This window comes from Dama dama, chromosome 23 (assembly GCF_033118175.1).
Source record: "Dama dama isolate Ldn47 chromosome 23, ASM3311817v1, whole genome shotgun sequence".
NCBI lineage: Eukaryota > Metazoa > Chordata > Mammalia > Artiodactyla > Cervidae > Dama > Dama dama.
The window spans coordinates 12,512,003-12,535,977 of record NC_083703.1 but is presented as its reverse complement, the minus strand read 5'-3'; the positions used below and the strand labels follow the sequence as shown (position 1 = coordinate 12,535,977).

General features: G+C 47.3%; 1 protein-coding gene across 1 annotated transcript in view; it reads right to left on the bottom strand.

The window, feature by feature from the left end:
- Positions 1-8,517, bottom strand: part of LOC133044579 (ninein-like protein) — a 38,992-nt gene extending 30,475 nt beyond the window's left edge. The window contains exons 1-3 of the mRNA XM_061126001.1: positions 8,504-8,517; positions 6,269-6,479; positions 4,785-5,013 (exon numbers count right to left, since the gene is read on the bottom strand). Coding sequence (XP_060981984.1) covers positions 4,785-4,928 — 144 coding nt within the window. The 5' untranslated portion in view covers positions 4,929-5,013; positions 6,269-6,479; positions 8,504-8,517. The remainder of the gene's footprint in view (positions 1-4,784; positions 5,014-6,268; positions 6,480-8,503) is intronic.
- Between the last annotated feature and the right edge of the window lie 15,458 nt (positions 8,518-23,975).

The window sequence follows — 23,975 nt, the reverse complement described above, 5'->3', positions numbered from 1 at the left end:
CTGGCACAGAACTTGAATGAGCACATTTCCACTGCGGCCTCTGAGCACTAAATGCAGCTGTTGGCTGTGGAACGTCTCTGCCTGGGTTATACACTATCAGACTTGAAGGTGGACTACTTATATGTGTGTTTATCTTCTGGCTCCCAAACTAGCATGTTGTCTCATGACTGACACATTGTAAATACTCAAAAAAGGTCTACTGGATGTGTTGGTCTCTATATCCTTCAAAACTCAGCAGAATTCACCTTCTCAAGGAGACATTCTTTCACCTTTTTTCTTCAAAAAAAAAAAAAAATCTATTTATTTTGGCTCTGCTGGGTCTTCGTTGCTGCAGGCTTTCTCTATTTGTGGCGAGTGGGGACTACTCTTCCTTGTGCTGTATGGACTGAACATTCTAGTAGCCCTCACTGGAAGGTGGGTGTGAATTTGCTAAACTGCTAGTATAACAATGTCTCAAACTTATTTTTTACGACGATGCATCAATTTCATCAGGTGGATCTATTAATTTATTCTTGTTCAGTCACAAGTCATGTCCAACTTTTTGCGACCCCATGGACTGCAACACACCAGGCCTCCCCTGTCCCTCACCATCTCCCAGAGTTTTCCAAAGTTCATGTCATATCGCTGATGCCATCCAACCATCTCATTCTCTGTTGTCCCCTTCTCCTCCCTACCCTGAATCATTCCTAGCATCAGTCTTTTCCAATGAGTTCGCTCTTCCCATCAGTGGCCAGAGTATTGGAGCTTCAGCATCAGCATCAGTCCTTCCAGTGACTATTCCAGGTTGATTTCCTTTAGGATTGACTGGTTTGATCTCCTTTTGACTCAAAAATCTTCCTCAGCACCACAATTCAAAACCATCAATTCTTTGGCACTTAGCCCTCTTTATGATCCAACTCTCACATCCTTACATGAATGCTGGAAAAACCACTGCTTTGAGTATATGGACCTTAACTAATCTTAAATTGAAAAGGCTGCATCCAGACTTTTGCCATGTGGATCAATACTAGAAAGAATATTCTTGCATAGCTTTCATTTCACAGAGATATTGTATTGCTTTCATTTTACCTTCTGAGCTTCTACATATTGTTTAGCACATAATAAGTGCTCAAAAATACTTGTTGAGGGACTTCCCTGGTAGTCCAGTGGCTAAGACTCCAAGTTCTCAATACAGGGGACCCAGCTCCACTGCTGGTCACGGAACGAGATCTCACATGCCGCAGCTAAGAGATTGAATGCCCCAACTAAAGATCCCGCATGTTGCAGGGAAGGCTGGTGAAGCTATTTATTAAAAAACAACAACGAAAACCTTGACTACCTGGGAGCAGAATGAAATGGCCATTTTGTTTGATCCAATCTCAGATTTCTTTTGCATCTTTGATAATACTTATCAGCTTTCCTTTCAGCCATCAAACAGGTGGGGATTTGGGAGTTCTCTGGTGGTTCAGTGGCTAGGACTCTGCACTCTCACAGCCAAGAGCCCAGCTTCAATCCCTGGTTGGGGAACTAAGATCCCACAAGCTGTGTAGAGTTACCGACAAAAAAAAAAAAAAACAACAAAACAAAACAGGATGGAATCTGATGGCTGAGTGTGCTGCTGTTTTATCTGATACCATTTGACTGTGTTTGTGTCCTCTCCCATCACAGCTCACAAAAGGACAAAGGGCCAGGATAAAACACATCAAGGAAACCAGATAACCTGTTTATGCTGTTTTAACCAGTGTTAATTTTCACAAATGTGCCTTTTACTCACCTAGCCCTCGAATACAATTCTAGGTGATATCAAGAGGGGCTAGGACATGAGCGATCAAAATCACACCCGATTTTTTTTTTTTCTGGCCGACCACGCATGGCATTGGCATCTTAGTTCACCACCCAGGGATGGAACAAGTTCCCCCTGCACTGGAAGCATGGTGTCTTAACCACTGGACCACCAGGGGAGTTGCCACACCCGAGTCTGAAGTCCATAAAGAAAAAGCAGTAGAGGGAAAGTGACCAAGCCCGGTGGGGTGGGTGTGTGAGGCAGAGCCCTCCTAGCCCCAGGAGCAGCTCTGCTGGCAGCACCGGCCACACAGGCTCTGGGGGAACTAACAGGAGTCAGACGCACCTAGAAGCTCCCCCAGGGCCACCAGGGAGGGGTTTTAGATTGTTCTTCATTTGTTTCTGCCCAAGAACCAACTCAGGAATCTTTCTAGGCTAGATTTTTTTTTCTCATTCAAAATGAGACCACTTTTATTGAATTCCGTGGGGGCGAAATACTCTTCCTTCTAAGGTAAGATGACCAACACAACTACAGGCACTGCTTTTTTGTTTCCGGTTTGTTTTTTTGTTTGGTTTTTCCCAGACTGTGGGATCTTAATTTCCAAACCAGGGACTGAACAGGGCCCCTGGCAGGGAAAGCCCAGATCCCTAATGACTGGCCCACCAGGGAATTCCCAGGCACTGTTTTAAATGAACATGTCTACCTCCCTGGTGGTCCAGTGGTTAAGAATCCGCTGCCACGTTCAAATCATGTTCAAATGGAGGAAGAAGTCTGAAGTCGAATGTTAAGAAGGAGAACAACAAACACATCTCTGATTTTCTTCAAACTTTTCCATTGAAGGAAAAGACAGAAAGGGGAGAAAATTTACACACAAGAAACAGTGTACCAGCAAGTTTCGATTCTGAAGATGTTTAGCCAGAGGGATTCTCTCCTAAGTGTGTTTCTGAACTGTGTCCCATAGACGGGGAAGGTCCCACAGGGGTCACTGCAGGGTTGAGGAACAGAGAAGTCACAGCTGCGGGGCCTCTGGCCGCTCTTCAGCTACAAGGCTCTATGCTTGTCTCCATTTTATGTAACACGGTTCCGGCAGGAGTTGTCTTTTTTAAAAGAAAGGTTCCGTTCTTTGGGAAAAAAATAAACTTTTTGTAGGGTATGAGAGTCATTGATTTAGTCACAGTTCCTAATTCTACAAAAGAAGTAACAAAGGCCATGTCCTTCTGACTGAGTCCAGAGTCCTAGGAATGTACTTTCTCAGATTAAGGAAAAAACACATAGATTTTTAACTATAATTTAGACAAAATGAACATGTAAAACCTTGTTATGCAGTTCAACAACGTTTGTGGTGTGACATGACTTTTGAAGTAAATTATGTGTTTTAAATGCATCAATAAAAATAAATCAATATCAAATTCCTATCTGTCGCAGTCGATACAGTTAATTTAGAAAACATACATATTTTTTAAAGAGAGGACAGGGAATTTGAAGGAGAGAATCTTCAGTTGAATCAAGCAGGACAAAAGTGAAGAGATTCAACCTTAAAAGGATGTTCATTCCCTCTAGATAGAACCTGGCTTGCTAAAATGACTCAACAGTGAATTATCCACATTTTGGGTTATTAAGGACAAAATTTAAAACACACAACAGATCTCTCTTTACTGTTTAGCATACTTCTATCCAGGCTCTCATCATTAGTTGGTATACACAAAAAGCATGAGTATAATCTCAACTATCATCTAAATCTGGTCAGAAGTTGCAGTTGAACTTCATTTCCTCAGCCTGAAGTTTCAAGGGGAGCACTTATACTCCTACCCTCCTCATAAGAAGCCAGATTTACCCAACGGGTGAGTTTGGGAGAAGGAACTAAGAAGTGCTTGCTTGGTTCCCAATCTCTTCTTTGAAAAGATGTACGTGCGCACAGCACCGTGACCTTGGGTCTGTGGTAGGCAGCCCGCCCCTGGGACGGGGGTCAAGCCTTTCCTTCCTCCTCTTAGGCCTGTGTCTGCGTGGGCAGGTCTCTGACTTGGGATGAAGTGCTTGGAGGCCCGCTGTGACTGCGCAGCGAGAGCACGTCCTCCAGGTTCATAGCTCTCAAGGACCCAACGTAGCCCCAGTGCTGTTGAAGAAACCTTAGATTGCTCTTCTGTGATGGCAAGAAGCCAAATGGGAAAACAGGTTGAGACTGCCTTTAACAAGGGCTGCTTTTCTCTGCATCACCATCATGGAAACACCATCAAAAACCATAAACCCCTGTGCACTGACTGAAATGGACATTTTAATCACAATGATTTCACAATGAAAACTAGCTGCAATTTAAAGACTCCCCTTCATTGCTATCTCAGTCATCATTCATCCAGGTGACGTCAAGACAGAGACAAAACTGAGCTTCATTTCTGAGTTTTAAATATTTAACTACAAACTTAGAAACATTCTGCAATTGCTCAGCAAGATATGTTTTAGAAATTGAAACCAAAATTCTGTAAGTAAGTTGTACGCTTGTACAAGAAAAAAACAAAAAATGTTAACCTAAAACCAGAAATTAATCTTTTGATTATGTATCACAAGTTTGTTTAATTCATAAAAACAATTCATCTCGGATTCCTTCAAATAAAAAACACCCATATGTAGTTAGTGTTTAGATGCCAGTCATTTACACTTAGGGGTCGAAAAACTGTGGTGGGAGCAGCAGAGCCTGGAAATGATTGTGAACCACTGCCAAAGTGAAATCAATGAGAAAGTAAATCAAACATCTGAAAGTACACTTTCGGTTACTAGACAATAAGATTTCATTTCTAAAGTAGAATTTCAATGCAGCTTTTCAAGAAATTTAAGAATTTAAGAAGTATCTCTTAAAAACGAGAGATCTACCACAAAAATATCATTAAATGTCTCCTTGATTATCACAGTTGATTATAGCTTTACTTAGTGTGCATAACTCAAAAAAACAACTCAGAAGTTCACCAAATTAAAAATAAGGATCATTTATATCAGAAATCTGAAACCCAGTGAAAAAAAAAGAACTAACCTTGGTCAAGTAAGTCTCCACGCTGTCATTTGAACGGTGTGGAATTGAGGTAGAAAACCCTACAATTGCTCCTGAAAGAAGATTTGCATTGAACCCTGAAGTAGGATTGAAATTTCCAACAGAAGAGGGCTCCAGGACTGGCATGCTGCTAGGAGTGCTGAGTAAAGATTTGTTCTGCTGTTTCTCCACCTCAAGTTTGGTGCTGATCTCTTCCAGCCTCTCATTAGTCCTGGGGAAGACGGAAAGCAGGGATTTCATTCCAGCTTCCCTCAGTGACTTGCATTTATTAAGTTGCCGCACATAAATGGAATTCCCATCACACTGTATGAACACTGAAAACACACAGCAGACCTGCTGGAAACAGTGACAGCTCTGACCTTGTTCTAAAGAAGCTCACGTGTGTCTGGGCTCCTCAGGTAACAAGTCACAGCTGCGAGAGGAGAGAAAGGGCATCAGAAAGGGAGGTGGGCTCACAGTGACACCTGCTGCCTCTGGGACACGCCTGCCCCCAGGGAACAGTTCAGGGATGAACAAACAGACCTCCCACAAAGCCACATTCAAGTCCTTCCTCTCACCACCCTTGTACATACGTGTCACTCATGACCTCGGAGAAATTAACCATTTGGCTCTGAGGAATCACCTCAAGCCACAATCTCAAGGGGAGGATGAGAAAGTCAGTGGATGAGACTGAAGAGAGCTAAAACAGCCCCAGGAACAATGACAAGTATCCCCTGCTTTTCCAAAGTTCACCTTACTTTACTTCACTTCTACGAAGGGCCTATGTCAGCACCTCTTTTTAATGGTCCAAAATAAATAAATAAATAAATAAAGATACAAAGACAAATTTTGGTCTCATTTAAAATGCCAAAACTCTAAACAGCGTTCAGTGTACGTTTTAGAGGGAGAGGCATGGCGCTCCCCATGCAGGGAGACTGGCCCCACTGAGCTCCTTCCTCGGAAGCCACACCCCACATCTCAGCATCAAGTCCCACAGCCTGAAGCCTCTCTGGGAGCACCTGTGCTTCCCTTGTGTATGCTTATTTGGGGCATCGACTAGCAGAACGTGTCCTCGGGTCCCTGCTTCTTTGCTGTATGCTCTCTGGGCTTATGAAAGGCGTCCTAGGAGTGCTCTGCTTTCAGAGGCGGGGAAGCCTGGACTCGGCACTACAAGTGGGATCTGCCCTTTCCAGCCTCCATACAACCTCTCAGTCAGGTCACCATGCCAGCGTCAGCCACTCTGTGAATTACCCTGCATTTCACCCCTGTGTGAATGTTTCCCGATTTCACAAGCATGCTTTTACTTAGTGTAGGAAAACTTACCAGGATATCTTATTACTCATTTTTCTTAGGGTGCCCTCTAGCAGTGATTATCTAGTTAGCTTTCACTTCCTACTAATCTCAGGAACCTGGCTCTATAAAAATTAGGCTTCAGACACAAATTAATGGACTGAATATATTTTCTGTGATTCTGGGTTTTGACTTACTAGTCTAGTTTCTTTTCCAAGGACTTTCTTTTAGTTTCTCTAGGTAGTGTTGCTTATATTTTTCCAACTCTGCTTTATTAGAATCTTCAAAAGTTTTCCTCTTGGAGAGTTCAGATCCCAAGTCTTTAATTCTGAGTTCCATCTGACGTCTTATGGAAGCAATATGCTCCTCTTGGAACTGCTGCAAATTTTCTTCAGATGCTGCTTGTATCTAAGTCAAATTTAAAAAGATACTTTTGTTAATGATTATAACCTGAATATGTGTTCCATTCAGTTTTGAGTCAGGAATTCAGACGGCGATTTTAAATGCGAAAATAAGAAAATTGGAACTTGAAAATAATCATCGTCAAGGCGACATGAATTAAATCTGAATTATAAAATTAATGTGGACTCAATGTTCTAGTGGTTATAGTAGTCTCCTGCATTGCAGGCGGATTCTTTACCAACTAGGCGATCAGGGAAGACCATATTAAAACATTACTAAAGCAAACTGCTGTTGTCATAAGCCCATATATTTATCACTACCCCCGCCCATGCTTTCCTGTCTCTTGAAATGTTCCCTGCAGATCAACTTGACAATTCAAACACAGTAATACTTTCAAGTTTCAAGAACTATCTTTTCAAGGCCCAAGGGGTAAGACACCACAATTCAGCCTGTTTCTCTCTGATCCTCTCTAGCACTTTTACACAGGCACAGGTACCAAAGAAACACACACTTGTTGAGAGACTGGGACTCACACACGCCACACTACACACTATTGTTTCTACAATAGATAACTAAGGAGGACCAACTCTATAGCACAGGGAACTCAACACTCTGTAACAGCCCATATGGAAAAAGTGTTTTTATAAAGGGCGGATATACATATATACACATAAGTGATTCACTTTGCTGCACCCCTGACAGTAACACAACATTGTAAACCAACTGTACTCTCTAAACTTCTTCTCCCGAGAAGAACGGAAGGAAGAGACACAAACATTTGGCTATAGACTGACCTGGCATTATGCATCAATTTTTAGATAAAACTCACTTCGGAACCCAAAGTGTAGGGTAGGAAAATCAGGATATTGTCACTGTCTTCAAATTAAAAACAATAAGCAGCCCGGTGGCGGCAGGACGCACGCACCGGCCAAGCCCACCGCTGGAGCCCACGGGCATTCTCTGGGCGCCCTGCCGGACCCACGCGGAGGGGGCCCGGGATCGACCGCCAGCTGCGTGCTCCTCAGGCCAGATGGTGACCGCCTGCCCTCCCGCCTCCCAGGGCCCCATTTCCGGCTCCCACGCCCCCTTCGCTGCAGGCCCCGCTCACAACGCCCCGAGGCGCCGGCCCGCGTGTCCCACTGACAGAGCCCCTTATCCGGCTCACACGCCCCCCGCCCCCCTCCCCGGGCCTCCGCTCACACGCTGCCGGCTCACGCTCCCAGCTCACACGCACCCCTCTCCCCGCCGACCCGGGTCCCGGTCTCACGCTGCCGGCTCACGCTCCCCGCTCACACGCGCCCCTCTCCCCGCCGGCCCGGTTCGCCGCTCACACGCTGCCGGCTCACGCTCCCCGCTCACACGCACCCCTCTCCCCGCCGACCCGGGTCCCGGTCTCACGCTGCCGGCTCACGCTCCCCGCTCACACGCGCCCCTCTCCCCGCCCCTCGCCGGCCCGGTTCGCCGCTCACACGCTGCCGGCTCACGCTCCCAGCTCACACGCACCCCTCTCCCGGCCGACCCGGGTCCCGGTCTCACGCTGCCGGCTCACGCTCCCCGCTCACACGCGCCCCTCTCCCCGCCGGCCCGGTTCGCCGCTCACACGCTGCCGGCTCACGCTCCCAGCTCACACGCACCCCTCTCCCCGCCGACCCGGGTCCCGGTCTCACGCTGCCGGCTCACGCTCCCCGCTCACACGCGCCCATCTCCCCGCTCCCCGCCGGCCCGCCTCGCCGCTCACACGCTGCCGGATCACGCTCCCCGCTCACACGCGCCCCTCTCCCCGCCCCGCGCCAGCCAAGTTCGCCGCTCACACGCTGCCGGCTCACGCACCCCGCTCACAGGCACCCCTCTCCCCGCCCCCCGCCGGCCCGCCTCGCCGCTCACACGCTGCCGGCTCACGCTCCCCGCTCACACGCGCCCCTCTCCCCGCCCCACTCCGGCCCGGCTCCCGCTCACACGCTGCCGGCTCCCGTTCCCCGCTCCCCGCCGGCCCGGCTCGCCGCTCACACGCCCCCCTCGCCCCAGCGCACCAAGACGCGCTCCCCGCTCTCACGACCGCCAACGCCGGCACGTGCTCCCCGGCCGCACGCCCCACGCGCAGGCGCACGTCAGGCTCGCCGCCCACACAACCCCCGCCCCCAGGCGCCGGCCGGTGCTCGCCGCTCACACGCAGCCCTCTCCCCGTCCCCTGCCGGCCCGGCTCGCCGCTCCCACGCTGCCGGCTCACGCTCCCCGCTCACACGCACCTCTCTCCCCACATCCTGCCGGCCCGGCTCCCGCTCACACGCGCCCCTCCGGCCGCTCCCCGCCGGCCCGGCTCGCCGCTCACACGCCGCCCTCGCCGCAGTGCGCGGGCAGCGGTCTCCGCTCTCACGACCCCCGACGCCGGCACGCGCTCCCCGGCCGCACGCCCCCCGCGCAGGCGCACTCGCGGCTCGCCGCCCACACAACCCGCGCCCCCAGGATCGGCGAGCGTGCTCGCCGCTCACACGCCCCCCGCGCGCCGCCGACGCTCTCAGAGGCCCGGCCTAAGTTCCCCGCCTGGCGCCTGCGCCACGTTCTGCGAGAGGCCATGGAGCCGGCCCTGGAGCGGCCCCGCGCGGCCGAGGGAAGGCGGCCTGAGGCGGGGCGCCGTGAGGGCGGAGGCGAGCGGGCGGCTCCCGGGCCGCTGCTCTGGGGCCGCGCAGCCGCGAGCGGGCTGGCGGGGGCGCCTGTGGCTCCACTCCGTGGCTGTGGGCAGGTCGGTTTCGGCAGCTTCCCGCGCGCGCGGGCGTCGCCGCCACCGCCTCTGCGCCCCGCGCTGCCAGCCGTCCTCGAAGCCTCTGTGCGCGCCGGCTCCGGTGGGCGTCTCGCCCCGGTGACGCGCGGAGAGACCAGGAGATGGGATGCTGGAGCTCAGGTGAGAGTGACACCGGGGAGGTGGGGACAGGGTAGCTCGGAGTTAGGGCCGCGCCCTGAGGGCTGCGGTGAGGGTAGCCCCACCGGGGAGCGGACCATGCAAACACCCTCCCCTCCCCGCCTGGGAAGGGCGGGCAGCAAGGGGACTCTGGAGCCTGAGGTTCGCTCTTACACAAGGCATTTGAGAGAAGCCATGGGATTACTCTGTGTCTAGATGGCTGTCGCAGCTCTTATGGCTCATCTGGTCAAGAATCTGCCTGCAATGTGGGAGACCTGGATTCAATGCCTGGGTTGGGAAGATCCCCTGGAGAAGGGAAAGGCTACTCACTCCACTATTCTGGCATGGACTGTCCCAAAGAGTCAGACTTTGCAAAGAGTCAGAGTGAGCGACTTTCACTTCACTAATTAAGGTGCTTCCCCACGGATGATGGGGCTTCCCTCCTAGCTCAGTCGGTAAAGAATCTGCCTGCAGTGCAGGAGACCCGGGTTCGATTCTTGGGTTGGGAAGCTCCTCTGGAAAAGGAAATGGCAACGCACTCCAGTATTCCTGCCTGGAGAATCCCATGGACAGAGGAGCCTGGCGCTCTACAGTCCATGGGCTTGCCAGAGTGGGACACGATTTAGGGACTAAACCACCACGTAGCACTTTGGGGAACGGATCGGATGGAAGAAAGGCTGGTTCTTGGTGGGTTAGAATAGACAGCAGGAGAGATGGATGTGGTCAGCAGCCCGGTCGGGGGTCGCTGAACACCGTGTCCTGAGACGACAGGTCTTGTAGGTACAAGGACAGGGGTGGAGGTGAGAGGAGTAGCCGGGGAGGGGAGGGACCGCGTCTCTGGAGGCTTCTCTCAGGTAGCAGAGGAAACATCCGGCAGTCAGCAGGAAGAGCCTTTGGGTCAGGTGAGTCTTGTTTTGAACACCCAAGAGCACTTAGTCTGACACTTGGGCCATTTAACAGATGGGGAAGCTGAGCCACTGGAATTACGCATCAGGTTAAAGGGCTTGTCTGAACTTGGAGCTGTTGGAAGCAGAGCCCCAACTTGAACAGTTTTCTTTGGTTGCAGTCTGTTATTCTTGCAACTTCAGGCAGTTACCTTATCTAAAAAGTTAGGAGACCACAGTGGGAGGTTCCCTGGAGCCCTAGAACTCAGAGGGGTTGTTCAGTCCCTAAGCCATGCCCCAGTCTTTATGGCCGCATGTACTGAGGCAGGACACCAGGCTTCCCTGTTCTTCCCTGTCTCTCTGAGTTTGCTCAAATTCATGTCCATTGGGTCAGTGATGTCATCCAACCATCTCACCCTCTGTAGCCCCCTTCTCCTTGGTCATATCCTGAATCTTTCCCAGCATCAGGGTCTCTTCCAATGAGTCAGGTCTTTACATCAGGTGGCCAAAGTATTGGAGCTTCAGCATCAGCATCGGTCCTTCCAAGGGATGTTCAGGGTTGATTTCCTTTAGGATTGGCTGGATTGATTTCCTTGCTGTCCAAGGGACTCTCAAGAGTCTTCTCTAACAAAAGCATCAATTCTTCGGTGCTCAGTCTTTATGGTCCAACTCTCATATCCGTACATGACTCCTGGAGAAATCATAGCTTTGACTATAGGGACTTTTGTCTGCAAAGTGGTATCTCTGCTTTTTAAAATGCTCTCTAGGCTTGTCATAGCTTTTCTTCCAAGGAGCCAGGGTCTTTAAATTTCATCGCTGCTGTCACCATCCGCAATGACTTAGGAGCCCAAGAAAATAAATTCTGCCACTGTTATCATTATTCCCCCCATCTATTTGCGGTGAAGTGATGGGACTGGATACCATGATCTTAGTTTTTGAATGCTGAGTTTTAAGCCAGATGTTTGAGAGAGGTGGAGGCTTTCCAGTAAGTCCCCACTAGGGTGGGAAGACTAGATCACACGGGGAGAAAGGAGTGCAAAGGCGCAGACACTGCCCACAGGTGCTGGCTTTTCAGCCTGTGAGTCCAACTGTCTGTTTCGCTCAGACTTGAAGTGTTGGTTTCCCACTTTGGGAAGTGGCAGGGTGGAGGGGGGGAATCAGGGGTGAACTTACAAGTGTAAAATCACTGGCTTTTCTGGGTCTTAGAGGGCGTCAGTGCACCTTTTCCTGCAGTCCTGGCTGCCTTTGGGGGCTGGCCACTGGGACAGCTGAGCTGGGTTAGACTAAGAATTGGTCTTGATCTGATTGACCCCTCACACTCTGGACCCACACATGCTTTCGAGAATCATGCCTCCGTGGCAGATGGTAGCTGGTTGAGAGCAGGGACTCTGCCTTTTTCATTCCAGAATCCCTCATGGTTAGGTGCTGTGTTTGGCAGATTGGAATGATGCCCTCTGTATCTGCAGAACTGATAACCGTTTGAGTCTTTAGGAAAAGTATCTTGAGTTCCCAGGGGCTTACAGCTGGAGGTGGGAGCACAAAATGATGCAATTCCCAGTGTGAATTTTAACAGTTTAAATCTTAAAAAAAATAAATTAAAATTTAGATCTGGAAACTCGATTGTATCTTTACAAGTTTCTTTCATACTTGTCTTTTGTATACCTGCTGATCTAATCGTGCAAGAGTTTCAGCTGTCCCTTAAAATAATATTTGTGGGAAAAGGAATATTTAATTGAATTCTAGTAAAGCAGACTTTTCCATGATATCTTTTTAACCAGTTGATGAAAGGGTCGGTAGAAGGCAAGCTTTCATTTTTCATTAGAAATCATTTCTTACATTGAAGCTGCATTAAATAGTGTGATTTTGTAGTTATAACCGTAGTGCTAAAGCATTTTTTTTGCTAATGCATTTATTTTGGCTCTAACAGTAAATGGGTTGCTTATCATTGTTTTGTTTCGAGATTTTTTTTCTTTTGGTTGTCATTGTTATAGCATTATTGGGTGTTTTTTTTTTTTTTTTTTTTTTGGTAAAATTTTTAATTGAAATATAGTTTATTTACAGTGTTTCAGGTGTAGGTGTTGCTTGTTGACAGACATTGTGTAGCATTTATGAATTTTATAATTCTCATGTTTTTATCCTTCCAAGGGAAGTTTTTTTAGAAATTTGCCAAAGTAGATAGCAGAAAAACTCCTTTGACCTTTCTGTTTTCTATCCTAGCAGTGTGTAGGGGTTTTTTTTTGGGGGTGGTGGGCAGTAACCTTTTAAGATCCTTTTCCAATTAATGAGTATTTTACCTGCTTTTGTCATGTGTTATTACGTCTGTAGACTATTGGCTTTTTGTCATTAGTTTTATTAAGGTATAATTTAAGTACAACACAGTACACATTTTACTAGAGTTTTGACAAATGTATACAATCCTTGTAACCAGCAACCCAACCAAGATGTCTGCCATCCCAAGGATTCCCTTTTCTCTTTTGTGGCACTGGCTACCTCCCACCTGCAGCCTGAGGCAGCCAAGGATTTTCTTTCCCCTTCAGATTATATGTGTCTTTTTTATTGTATTTCTGGAGTCAGCATGCCAGCAATTGCAAACTTTTCTGTACAGGGCCAGTTAGAAGCATACAGTGTGTACTCCTTTCTGTCTGACCTCTCAGTGTGGTGTCTTTAAGATTATCCTCAATGACAGTGTTGATTGTGTATTTTGTTAGTAAGTCATTCCTTTTTATTGTTTTTAATTGTGGTAAACGATGCAAAACTTAACTGTTGCCATTTCTAACCATTCTTCTGTGTCCACTTCAGTGGCATTAATTATATTCACATTGTTGTGCAACCATCACCTCTATTTCCAAAGCTTTCTCATAACCCCAAATGAACTCTATAGCTTTTAAGCAGTAACTACGCACTCTTCCACCCCCTCAGCCTGGTAGCCTCTAAATCTACTTTGTTTCTATGAGTTTGCCTATTCTAGACATTTCAGATAAGTTGCATCATACCATATTTGTCCTTTTGTGTCTGGCTTATTTCACTAAGTGTTTTCAAAGTTCATGTTGTTGTATGTATCAGCACTTTTTTTTTTTTTTGACTGAGCAATATTCCATTGAATACACATACTTTGTATGAACATAGGTGTCCAGTTCTCTTGAGTGTATACCTAGAAGAGGAATTGCTGGATAATGTGGGAATTCGAAATTTGACTTTTTGTGGACCCACAAGACTTCTTCTACAGGGCTGTACCATTTTACATTCCTACCTGCATTGGACAAGGGTTCCAGTTTCTCCCCATCCTCTGCAACACTTGTCATTATAGCCATGTTAGTAGGTGTGGAAGGACTATTGGTTTTTCATAAGGTGCATAAGCATAGAGTGTTGCGACAAACTTGGTGGAGGAATTAGAGAGTGTAATTTTATATGTTCCAGGAGGATGGACGGAGGCAAGTTCTGGAGGAGATGAAAGTTTTATACGAGCAAAACCTACCTGATGTGTAAGTTGGTAAGTTGATATTCTAAAACAGTTTAAGAAATGTGATATTGATGTCAGATCATCTTAACATTAGTTTTTGGATATGTTTTCTTTTTTTAAAATTCTCTGTGAGCCTGATCATACCCTAGCTATACAGAAGTAGAAGGATTTGTGTTAATGATTGTTATGTCTCCAGGGACCAAATAGTGCTTGGCACATGGTAGGGGTTCAATAAATACTTCTCGTTTGACTGGTATGACTTGAACGGAATTAGGATGGATCCAAGAGAGATGACACTAGAGCAAGTAAGAGACCGAATGAGTGAAGTGTATTGTTTCCGCTGCTTGTTTTCCTCAGGTGAGGCCTTAGTGGGTTTAAAGGGAGAACAGGCAGTTTGCAAATTTAGCAGGAGTAGCAGTGACTTCCGAAAGCTTGAGTGAAGTGGGCTGGGAACTCGTGCTGCAGAACACTACAGCTTGGTAGGTTAGAGGGCTCTGGAGTTGCAGACTGTTTAGAGCCAAGCATGGGAGTGGGCACAGAGGAGAGTTTGAGCTGAAAAACAGACTGCAGAGGACCTGTGATTGGGTGAAGAATAAGATACAAGACTACTGACTGCTGGAGGAAGAATGAGTTATTGAGAGCTCATCCTGGAGAGAAGTATGTCTGCAGCTTGAGATTTCGTCCGTGGCCTTGTTCCGGTAGTGTTTTCATCAGTTAGTTGGGCGTAGAAATCAGTAGCGTGGTGTTAGGGTGTGTGGAGGACACAGAACAGTAGGAACACTTTGCAGTGACTGTTTAAGGATAGATGCTGATGAACGAGGAACTGATGTGCGAGAGGTCTGCAGTAAATGTAAGGGAAATGGAAAGTCCTGCACTCAGCTTCCCAGGTCCTTCATTTGTTCATGCAACAGATATGCACTCAGCAGTTATGAGCTGATAAAGGGCTCTGGTGTTTCCGTTGTAAACAGCAGAATCAAGAGGTTTTCCCCTGTGGCCACCAACAGTGTCATGCAGAAGGCAGATGTTCAATGCAGGTAATGCGGGTCAGAGTACCTGCCGTGAAGGAAAACACCACACTTGGAGAGAGTGTCATGCACTCAAAATATTGGTAGATTGAGAAATCCGGGAAATTCTCTCCGAGGAAGAGACTCTTCAGCTGGAGCCTGAAGAGGTGGGTTTTAGCGAGGAAGTAACTGTGGGCAGAGAGCATTCTTGTTATAGAAAAATAGTTCTATAGGAAACATTCATATGTATTACATAAACATGCAGATGTGTTAAGAACATTGTTACAACATCTTGGACAGAAGCCCAGTCCCTGTTTTACTGCAGCCAACCTCTTTCCTCTTCCTGGTGGCAACCGCTCTCCTGAAGCTGCTGCACGCCCCCTCCCTCCATCTGTCTGCACATTTACTGTAAGTGCGTGAATGAGAAAAACCTTAAACTGCTGGAAGAGATGGAAAGCTCAGATCTGGGGTAGGAGGACTCAACAACATAATGTGAACTCTTCTCTCCATGCACCTATGGTTGCTTAACCTATGACAAAGAGGCAAGGATGGACAGTGCGGAAAACCCTCTTCAATAAGTGATGCTTGGAAATCTGGACAGCTCCGTAAAAGAATGAAATTAGAACATTCTCTGATACCATAGACAAAAGTATACTTGAAATGCATGAAAGACCTACATGGAAACTTTTAGAGGAAAACATAGGCTGAACACTCTTTGAGGGAATTCTCTGGCAGTCCAAGGGTTAAGACTTGGCACTTTGACTGCTGTAGGCCTGAGTTCGATCCCTGGTCAGGGAACTAAGTTCCCACAAGTCGCATGGCACAGCCAAAAAAAAGCACTCTGACATAAATTGCAGAAATATCCTTTTTGATCCATGTCTTAGAGTACCGAAAATAAAAGCAAAAATAAACACATGCAACTCAGTTATACTTAAAAGCTTCTGCACACCAAAGGAAACAATAAACCAAACAAAAAGCTAACAGAGAGGGAAAAAATATTTGCAAAGGAAGCAACTGACAAGGGATCAATCTCCAAACTATACAAATAGCTCATGTAACTCTATGTCAAGAAAATTAAAATAACCAGAAACCCAATTTAAAAATGGGCAAAACAAATAAATACAAATACAAAATAGAAATGGACAGAAGACTGTAATAGACAGTTCTCCAAAGAATACATACAGATTGCCAGTAGCCACATGAAATGATGTTCAGCATCACAAATTATCAGAGAAATGCATGACAGACCTGCAATGAGGTATCACATCACACTGGTCAGAATGGCCATCATCCAAAAGTCTACAAATAATAAAAGCTGGAGAGGATATAGAGAAAAGGAAACCATCCTACATTACTGGTAAAACTGTAAATTGGTACAGCCACTATGGAGAACAGTGTGGAAGTTCCTTAAAAAGATGAAAATGCAATAGAACTACTGTATGATCCAGAAGTCCCACTCTGGGGCATATATCTGGAGAAAACTAATTCAAAAAGATATACATACTCCAGTGTTCATTCCAAACTCCCTTCCCATGCAAGGTTGCCACATACCATTGAGCAGAGTGGCCCATGCTATACAGTAGGAAAGACGATTGAGTTTTCCACCTTGGATCCATCACTTACTGTCAGATGGCTTTGGTGAGGCTACTTAACCTTCCCTGAGGGGAGCAGCTCCTCAGCTTCTGCTGGAGGAACCAGGAGATGGGTTCCCCTCTGTCCCCTCCCCAACAGCACATTCCTTGGCCCTGGTCCACTGGTACTTTGTCTTGTCCAGGCAGAAATGTTTAGGCCTGAGTCCTGCTCCTCTTCAGTCGAGAACCTTCATCATTAGCCTTCCTTTACTCACCATCCTGGGGTCTGGGGCCTGGTGCCCACCTGTCCCAGGCCCACTGCCTCCTGGCCTCCTTCCCACTCTCCAGAGCAGCTGGACCCCTCCTTTCTCTCCAGCCCTGCCTTGATTAATACCTAATGTCCACCCTTACTAGACTAGCGTTCCACCTAGTGACGGCACGTCCCTGATTCTGCAGAAACAGTGATAATGTACAAATTAATAAGAGTAGTGATTGCTGCCACGTGTACACTTAACAAAATGCCCCTTCACTCTGCCTGATAACCTCCAACACCCACAGCTTCATAAAGTGATGCTGGGATGAGTCAATTGAGGCTGAGGGTTTAAACTTGATATTTGAGCTGGGATTTGCACTCGCGCAACCTGCCTGCCAGCAAAATCTAACTCTTTCTGCTGCAGCCCTTGGTTTTTCTTTATCACTGTGGGGGTTAGTTGATATTAGTGCCAGATCAGTGCTGGAACAGCCTTGCTGGATGTGACCTATCCCTCTTCCTCCCCAGGCAAACAGTCTAATTTGCAGGCTGAGATCACAGTAGACAGGAGATAGATACATGGATCCATAGACAAATGGAGAAAATAAATTGGTTGAAATATCTGAGGCTCATTTCGGGGCAGAGCCAGAGTAATAATTCAAAAGGATTCCAGCATCCCGAGCTTTTCCTTATCCACATACTACTACGATTTCTCTTCTCAATGCTGAGGGCCCAGACATGGCCTTTGGGTTCTGCACTCCCACAGATGTGGTTTATTTAAGCATCTGAACGCCAGCAGCCCACCTTCCTTTAGACAGATTTCTTGTGCTCTGACAGCTTCAGAAATTAACCAGGGAGCAGATGTGGACACAGCAGCCCAAGCACTGCTTGGAGCTGCAGGCTGCACTTGCCTGGATCCTGGAGAAATTATTCTCCCATTCCTCAGCCTCATTCACAGGCTGAAAACAGCCCCAGGGCCCATCCCTGCCCATGATAAAGAATCCTCTCTCTCTGCCCCGCACACACCCAGGTTCAGACCTTGGCCAATTTCACCACCTTTCAGGTTGGCTGTTGCCTGTCCTCTGATTTCAGTGTTGACCATCTGGTGATGTCCATTTGTAGTGTCTTCTCTTGTGTTGTTGGAAGAGGGTGTTTGCTATGACCAGTGTGTTCTCTTGGTAAAACTCTATTAGCTTTTGCCCTGCTTCATTCTATACTCCAAGGCCAAATTTGCCTGTTACTCCAGGTGTCTCTTGACTTCCTACTTTTGCATTCCCGTCCCCTAGAATGAAAAGGACAACTTTTTTGGGTGTTAGTTCTAAAAGGTCTTGTAGGTCTTCATAGAACCATTCAAATTCAGCTTCTTCAGCATTACAGGTTGGGGCATAGGCTTGGATTACCATGGTATGAATGGTTTGCCTTGGAAACGAACAGAGGTCATTCTGTCATTTTTGAGACTGCATCCAAGTACTGCATTTGGGACTCTTTTGTTGACCATGATGTCTACTCCATTTCTTGTAAGGGATTCCTGCCCACAGTAGTAGATATAATGGTCATCTGAGTTAAATTCACCCATTCCTGTCCATTTTAGTTTGCTGATTCCTAGAATGTCAACATTCACTCTTGCCATCTCCTATTTGACCACTTCCAATTTGCCTTGATTCATGGACGTAATGAATTATCCTATGCAATATTGCTCTTTGCAGCATCGGACCTTGCTTCTATTCGGTCACATCCTCACCTGGGTATTGTTTTTGCTTTGCCTCCATCCCTTCATTCTTTCTGGAGTTATTTCTCCATTGATCTCCAGTAGCATATTGGGCACCTACTGACCTGGGGAGTTCCTCTTTCAGTATCCTATCATTTTGCCTTTTCATACTGTTCATGGGGTTCTCAAGGCAAGAATACTGAAGTGGTTTGCCATTCCCTTCTCCAGTAGACCACATTCTGTCAGACCTCTCCACCATGACCCGTCTGCTTGGGAGGCCCCATGTGGCATGGCTTAGTTTTATTGAGTTAGACAAGGCTGTGGTACATGTGATCAAATTGGCTAGTTTTCTGTGATTATGGTTTCAGTGTGTTGGCCCTCTGATGCCCTCTCGCAATACCTACTGTCTTACTTGGGTTTTTTGTACCTTGGACGTGCAGTATCTCTTCATGGCTGCTCCAACAAAGTGCAGGCGCTGCTCCTTACCTTGGACGAGGAGTGTCTCCTCATGGCTGCCCCTCCTGACCTTGAACGTGGAGTAGCTCGTCTCGGCCCTTCTGTGCCGACGCAGCGGCCGCTCCTTGGACGTGGGGTTTCTCCTCTCAGCCGCCTTCCCTGACCTCGGACGTGAGGTAGCTCCTGTCAGTCAGCAAACACAAGACCGGGAGCTGACTGTGGGTCAGATCATGAACTCCTTATTGCCAAATTCAGACTTAAATTGAAGAAAGTTGGGAAAAGCACTAGACCACTCAGGTATGATCTAAATGACATTTCTTAGGATTACACAGTGGAAGTGAGAAATAGATTTAAGGGACTTGGTCTGATAGACAGAGTGCCTGATGAACTATGGATAGAGGTTCATGACATTGTACAGGAGACAGGGATCAAGACCATCCCCATAGGAAAGAAATGCAAAAAAGCAAAATGGCTGTCTGAGGAGGCCTTACAAATAGCTGTGAAAAGAAGAGAAGTGAAAAGCAAAGGAGAAAAGGAAAGATATTCGCATTTGAATGCGGAGTTCTAAAGAATAGCAAGGAGAGATAAGAAAGGTTTCCTCAGCTTTCAATGCAAAGAAATAGAGGAAAACAACAGAATGGAAAAGACTTGAGATCTCTTCAAGAAAATTAGAGATACCAAGGGAACATTTCATGCAAAGATGGATTCGATAAATGGTATGGTCCGAACAGAAGCAGAAGATATTCAGAAGAGGTGGCAAGAATACACAGAAGGACTGTACAAAAAAGATCTTCACGACCCAGATAATCACGATGGTGTGATCTCTCACCTAGAGCCAGACATCCCGGAGTGTGAAGTCAGGTGGGCCTTAGAAAGCATCACTATGAACAAAGCTAGTGGAGGTGATGGAATTCCAGTTGAGCTATTTCAAATCCTGAAAGATGATGCTGTGAAAGTGCTGCACCCAATATGCCAGCAAATTTGGAAGACTCAGCAGTGGCCACAGGACTGGAAAAGGTCCCCAAGCAAGGCAATGCCAAAGAATGTTCACACTACTACACAATTGCACTCATCTCACACACTAGTAAAGTAACGCTCAAAATTCTCAAAGCCGGGCTTCAGCAATACGTGAACTGTGAACTTCCAGATGTTCAAACTAGTTTTGGCAAAGGCAGAGGAACCAAAGATCAAGTTGCGAACATCTGGTGGATCATAGAAAAAGCAAGAGTTCCAGAAAAACATGTATTTCTGCTTTATTGACTATGCCAGAGTCTTTGACTGTGTGGATCACAATCAACTGTGGAAATTCTGAAAGAGACGGGAATAGCAGACCATCTGCCCTGCCTCGTGAGAAACCTATATGCAGGTCAGGAAGCAATAGTTAGAACTGGATATGTACCAACAGACTGGTTCCAGAGAGGAAAAGGAGTACGTCAAGGCTGTATATTGTCACCCTGCTTATTTAACGTATATGAAGAGTACATCATGAGAAATGCTGGGCTGGAAGAAGCAGAAGCTGGAATCAAGATTGCCGGGAGAAATATCAGTAACCTCAGATATGCAGATGACACCACCCTTATGGCAGAAAGTGAAGAGGAACTAAAAAGCCTGTTGATGAAAGTGAAAGAGAAGAATGAAAAAGTTGGCTTAAAGCTCAACATTCAGAAAACTAAGGTAATGGCATCTTGTCCCATCACTTCATGGGAAATAGATGGGGAAACAGTGGAAACAGTGGCTGACTTTATTTTATTGGGTTCCAAAATCACTGCAGATGGTGACTGCAGCCATGAAATTAAATGACATTCACTGCTTGGAAGGAACGTTATGACCAACATAGATAGCATATTAAAATCAGAGACATTACTTTGCCAACAGAGGTCCAGCTAGTCAAGGCTATGGCTTTTCCAGTGGTCATGTATGGATGTTGGACTGTGAAGTTGGACTGTGAAGAAAGCTGAGCGCCAAAGAATTGATGCTTTTGAACTGTGGTGTTGGAGTAGACTCTTGAGAGTCCCTTGGACTGCAAGGAGATCCAACCAGTTCATCCTAAAGGCGGTCAGTCCTGGGGGTTGCTTGGAAGGACTGATGCTGAAGCTGAAACTCCAGTACTTTGGCCACCTCATGTGAAGAGTTGACTCTTTGAAAAAGACCCTGATGCTGGGAGGGACTGGGGGCAGGAGGAGGAGGGGATGACAGAGGATGAGATGGTTGGATGGCATCGCCGACTCAATGGACATGAGTTTGAGTAAACTCTGGGAGTTGGTGATGGACAGGGAGGCCTGGCGTGCTGCGATTCATGGGTTCTCAGAGACTTGGACATGGCTGAGCGACTAAAGTGTTGCCTGTCCTGCGGGATCAGAAATGATAGGTTTACATTACACTGTGAGTTTGCATCAGAATGTGCTCTTGAGCCAATGCATGTTCCCTGCTTCTTCCCAGCCTTAGCCACTAGCTGGGAAGAGAAAAAACTCATTGCTTTTTCCTGGGAGCCAGGCTGAGGCAGGTTGAACATGCGCTACAGCTGTTCTCCACACCCAGGTTACATTTAATCATAGCGCAGTGTCCGCCGCACAGACACAGGGTAGGAGTCCCCTCACCGTGGGGAAGTGACGACAGCCCGTGACTGCATGTACGCCAACCCGTCCCCTCCCCATCTATGGGGACAGACACGTGACTGAGGGTCTTGCACTCTTTTTCCCTCCAGTGAGGATCCAGCTCGTGGCCTCACCACATGATGTTTATACCCTGGTAATGTCACTGGCAGCTTTGTCTGAATCTTACCATCTGGCACCCATGACCTGAAGTGCTGAGAGCTCTCCCCCTTCACTGTAGGCAAGCTGTTTGATTTCGGCTCCTCTCGACTCCAGTGGCAGAGAGGAGAACAGTTCCACAGAGTGAGGAAGCAGAATATTGGCTGTGGCGAGGAGGAGAGCATGGGGCTGGGCACCCAGCTCCTTCAGGGTGTTTGGTTTTGGGTTGAGCACCATTCAGGCTGCAGGGGAAGGGGGCAGCATAGTTGAGGGAGAGGGTTTTTTTTTCTTTAATATATTTTGAAGTGAAGGATAATTGCTTTACAGTATTGTGTTAGTTTCTGCCAAACATCAGCGTGAATCCGTCGCAGGACAGAGGGCTTCTTTGTCTTTAAAGATGGCAGCCATCTTGTTCAAAGCCTCTTGGTCCCTGCTTTTCCTACTGTCAGACGCTGTTTTCCCAAGCAAGACTAGATACCCTGTTAGCTCAGTTGGTAAAGAATCCACATGCAATGCAGGAGAGCCTGGTTTGATTCCTGGGTCAGGAAGATCCACTGGAGAAGGGATCAGCTACCCACTCCAGTATTCTTGGGATTCCTTGGTGCTTAGCTGGTAAAGAATCTGCGTGCATTGCGAGAGACCTAGGTTCTATCTCTGGATTGGGAAGGTCCCCTGGTGAAGAGAAAGGCTACCTACTCCAGTATTCTGGCCTAGAGAATTCCATGGACTGTATAATCCATGGCATAGCAAAGAGTCAGATATGACTGAGTGACCATCACTTTCACTTTTCATGCTTTTTATAAATGGCCTTTATTGTATTGAGTAAATTTCTATTTTATTGAAAATTTTTTTATGATAAATGGATTTTGAATTTTGTCAAGTGTTTTTATGCATAGTCTTACTTTTAGTTCTTACTTGAATGTTGGTAGAATTGAGCTTTGAATCCGATTGATCGTAAACTTTTAACTTTGGGGAGTTTTTTTTTTTTTTTTTTTTCATTAATGTTTGAATCTCCTTATTTGTTACTGGAGTTTTGAGTTTTTCTACTTTTGTATTTTTTCTTGTTTTAGTCTTGACAGCATGTATGTTTCTCAGAATTTATCTATTTCTTCTAAGTTTTCCAGTTTGTAATTGTTCATCAATAATAATAGTCCCTCATGATTATGCTTCTTTACTTCTGAGGTATCTGATGTAATGTCGCTTTCCTTTCTGTGTTTATTTCAGTTTCCTCTCATTTCCTCTTACCTTAGGTAGGCTTTATTGATATTATTTGTTTCTTTCAAAAAATGCACTTCCAGTTCTTGCACGTGCACCCTGGGCATTCTGGCACCCAGGCAATGTGTTTAGAGGTGAACACATTGCTTAGCAACGTGTTGCTTAGCACCGATCGTTGCTTAGCAACGATCATTCTGGGATGTAAGGTTCTAAACCGTTGAGCTTCCCAGCTGGGAGGTTGTGGCGGGACGGCTCTGGCTTACCTCTAGTGCTCCTGTTGGGTTTAGGGGCCTGTGAAGAGCCGAGGGGGAGGTGAGGTGTGTTTGGAGTCTGCAGGCTCTGTGATGAAGAAGACTTTTGGCTTCAGGAGTAAGAAGGGCAGCTCGCCCTTCGGCTCCTCCATCAGCCCGGGGAGAGACGGCAGTCATAGAATCGACTTTCAGCCCGGGTACCGCATCCGAGACAAGGACCTCGGAAAGATCCACAGAGCTGCCAGCGTAGGCAGCGTAGCTAAAGTGCAGCAGGTGCTGTTGCTCGGGAAGAGTGGCCTGAACGACAAGGACAAGATGAACAGGTAAGCGGGGAGGAGGGGCCTGGCAGGGGTCCCTCCTGTGAGTCTCCCCTCCAAGGCTGTTGGACACCTTCCTGGGATCCAGCGCCCCACAGACTTGATAGGCTGCAAAAGCCTTAGCTGGTTTCGGACCCGCTTATAATTCCCCTCATAGAGCACTTTACTGGCCGTTTTAAAGTTATTTAACTGAATGTCAGTAATCACAGAACTTAAATAAAACATGAATAGCAGGCACAGGCGCCCAGGCGGGGCTCAAGCCGGTCGTGTGGGCCCACCCTCGCCGGCATCTCCCCTTTAAGTGAACGCGAGGGCGGCTCGCTGAGACCCACGGAGGAGTTCAGTGGGTCTCCCGGTTAACTGGCCTGGGGGAGCCCCTAAGGCCGCAGTCGGGAGAGGCGGGCCGAGGGGCGGTATCAGAGAGGAGGGACGGGATGGGGAGGCCAGGGGGAACCTGAGTTGCAACTGAGAGGCGGGCCTGATGGAGAGGGCGGGGCTGTTTGTCAAGGGGCGTGGTCAGTCCGGAGGCGGGGTTAGGGGTTGGAGCGCGACCAGATAGAGGACAGTGGCTGGAGAGGGGCGGCCACGGAGGGGAAAGAGGTGTGGCTAGAGTGTATCGGTGGAGGCGCGCAAGGGACCCATAGTCTATGGACGGGCTTGAATTACGGGGAGGGGCTTTAACAACGGCAGAAGAGCGGTGGAATTGAGGATGGGGTCCCGAAGAAAGGGTGCTGTGTGAA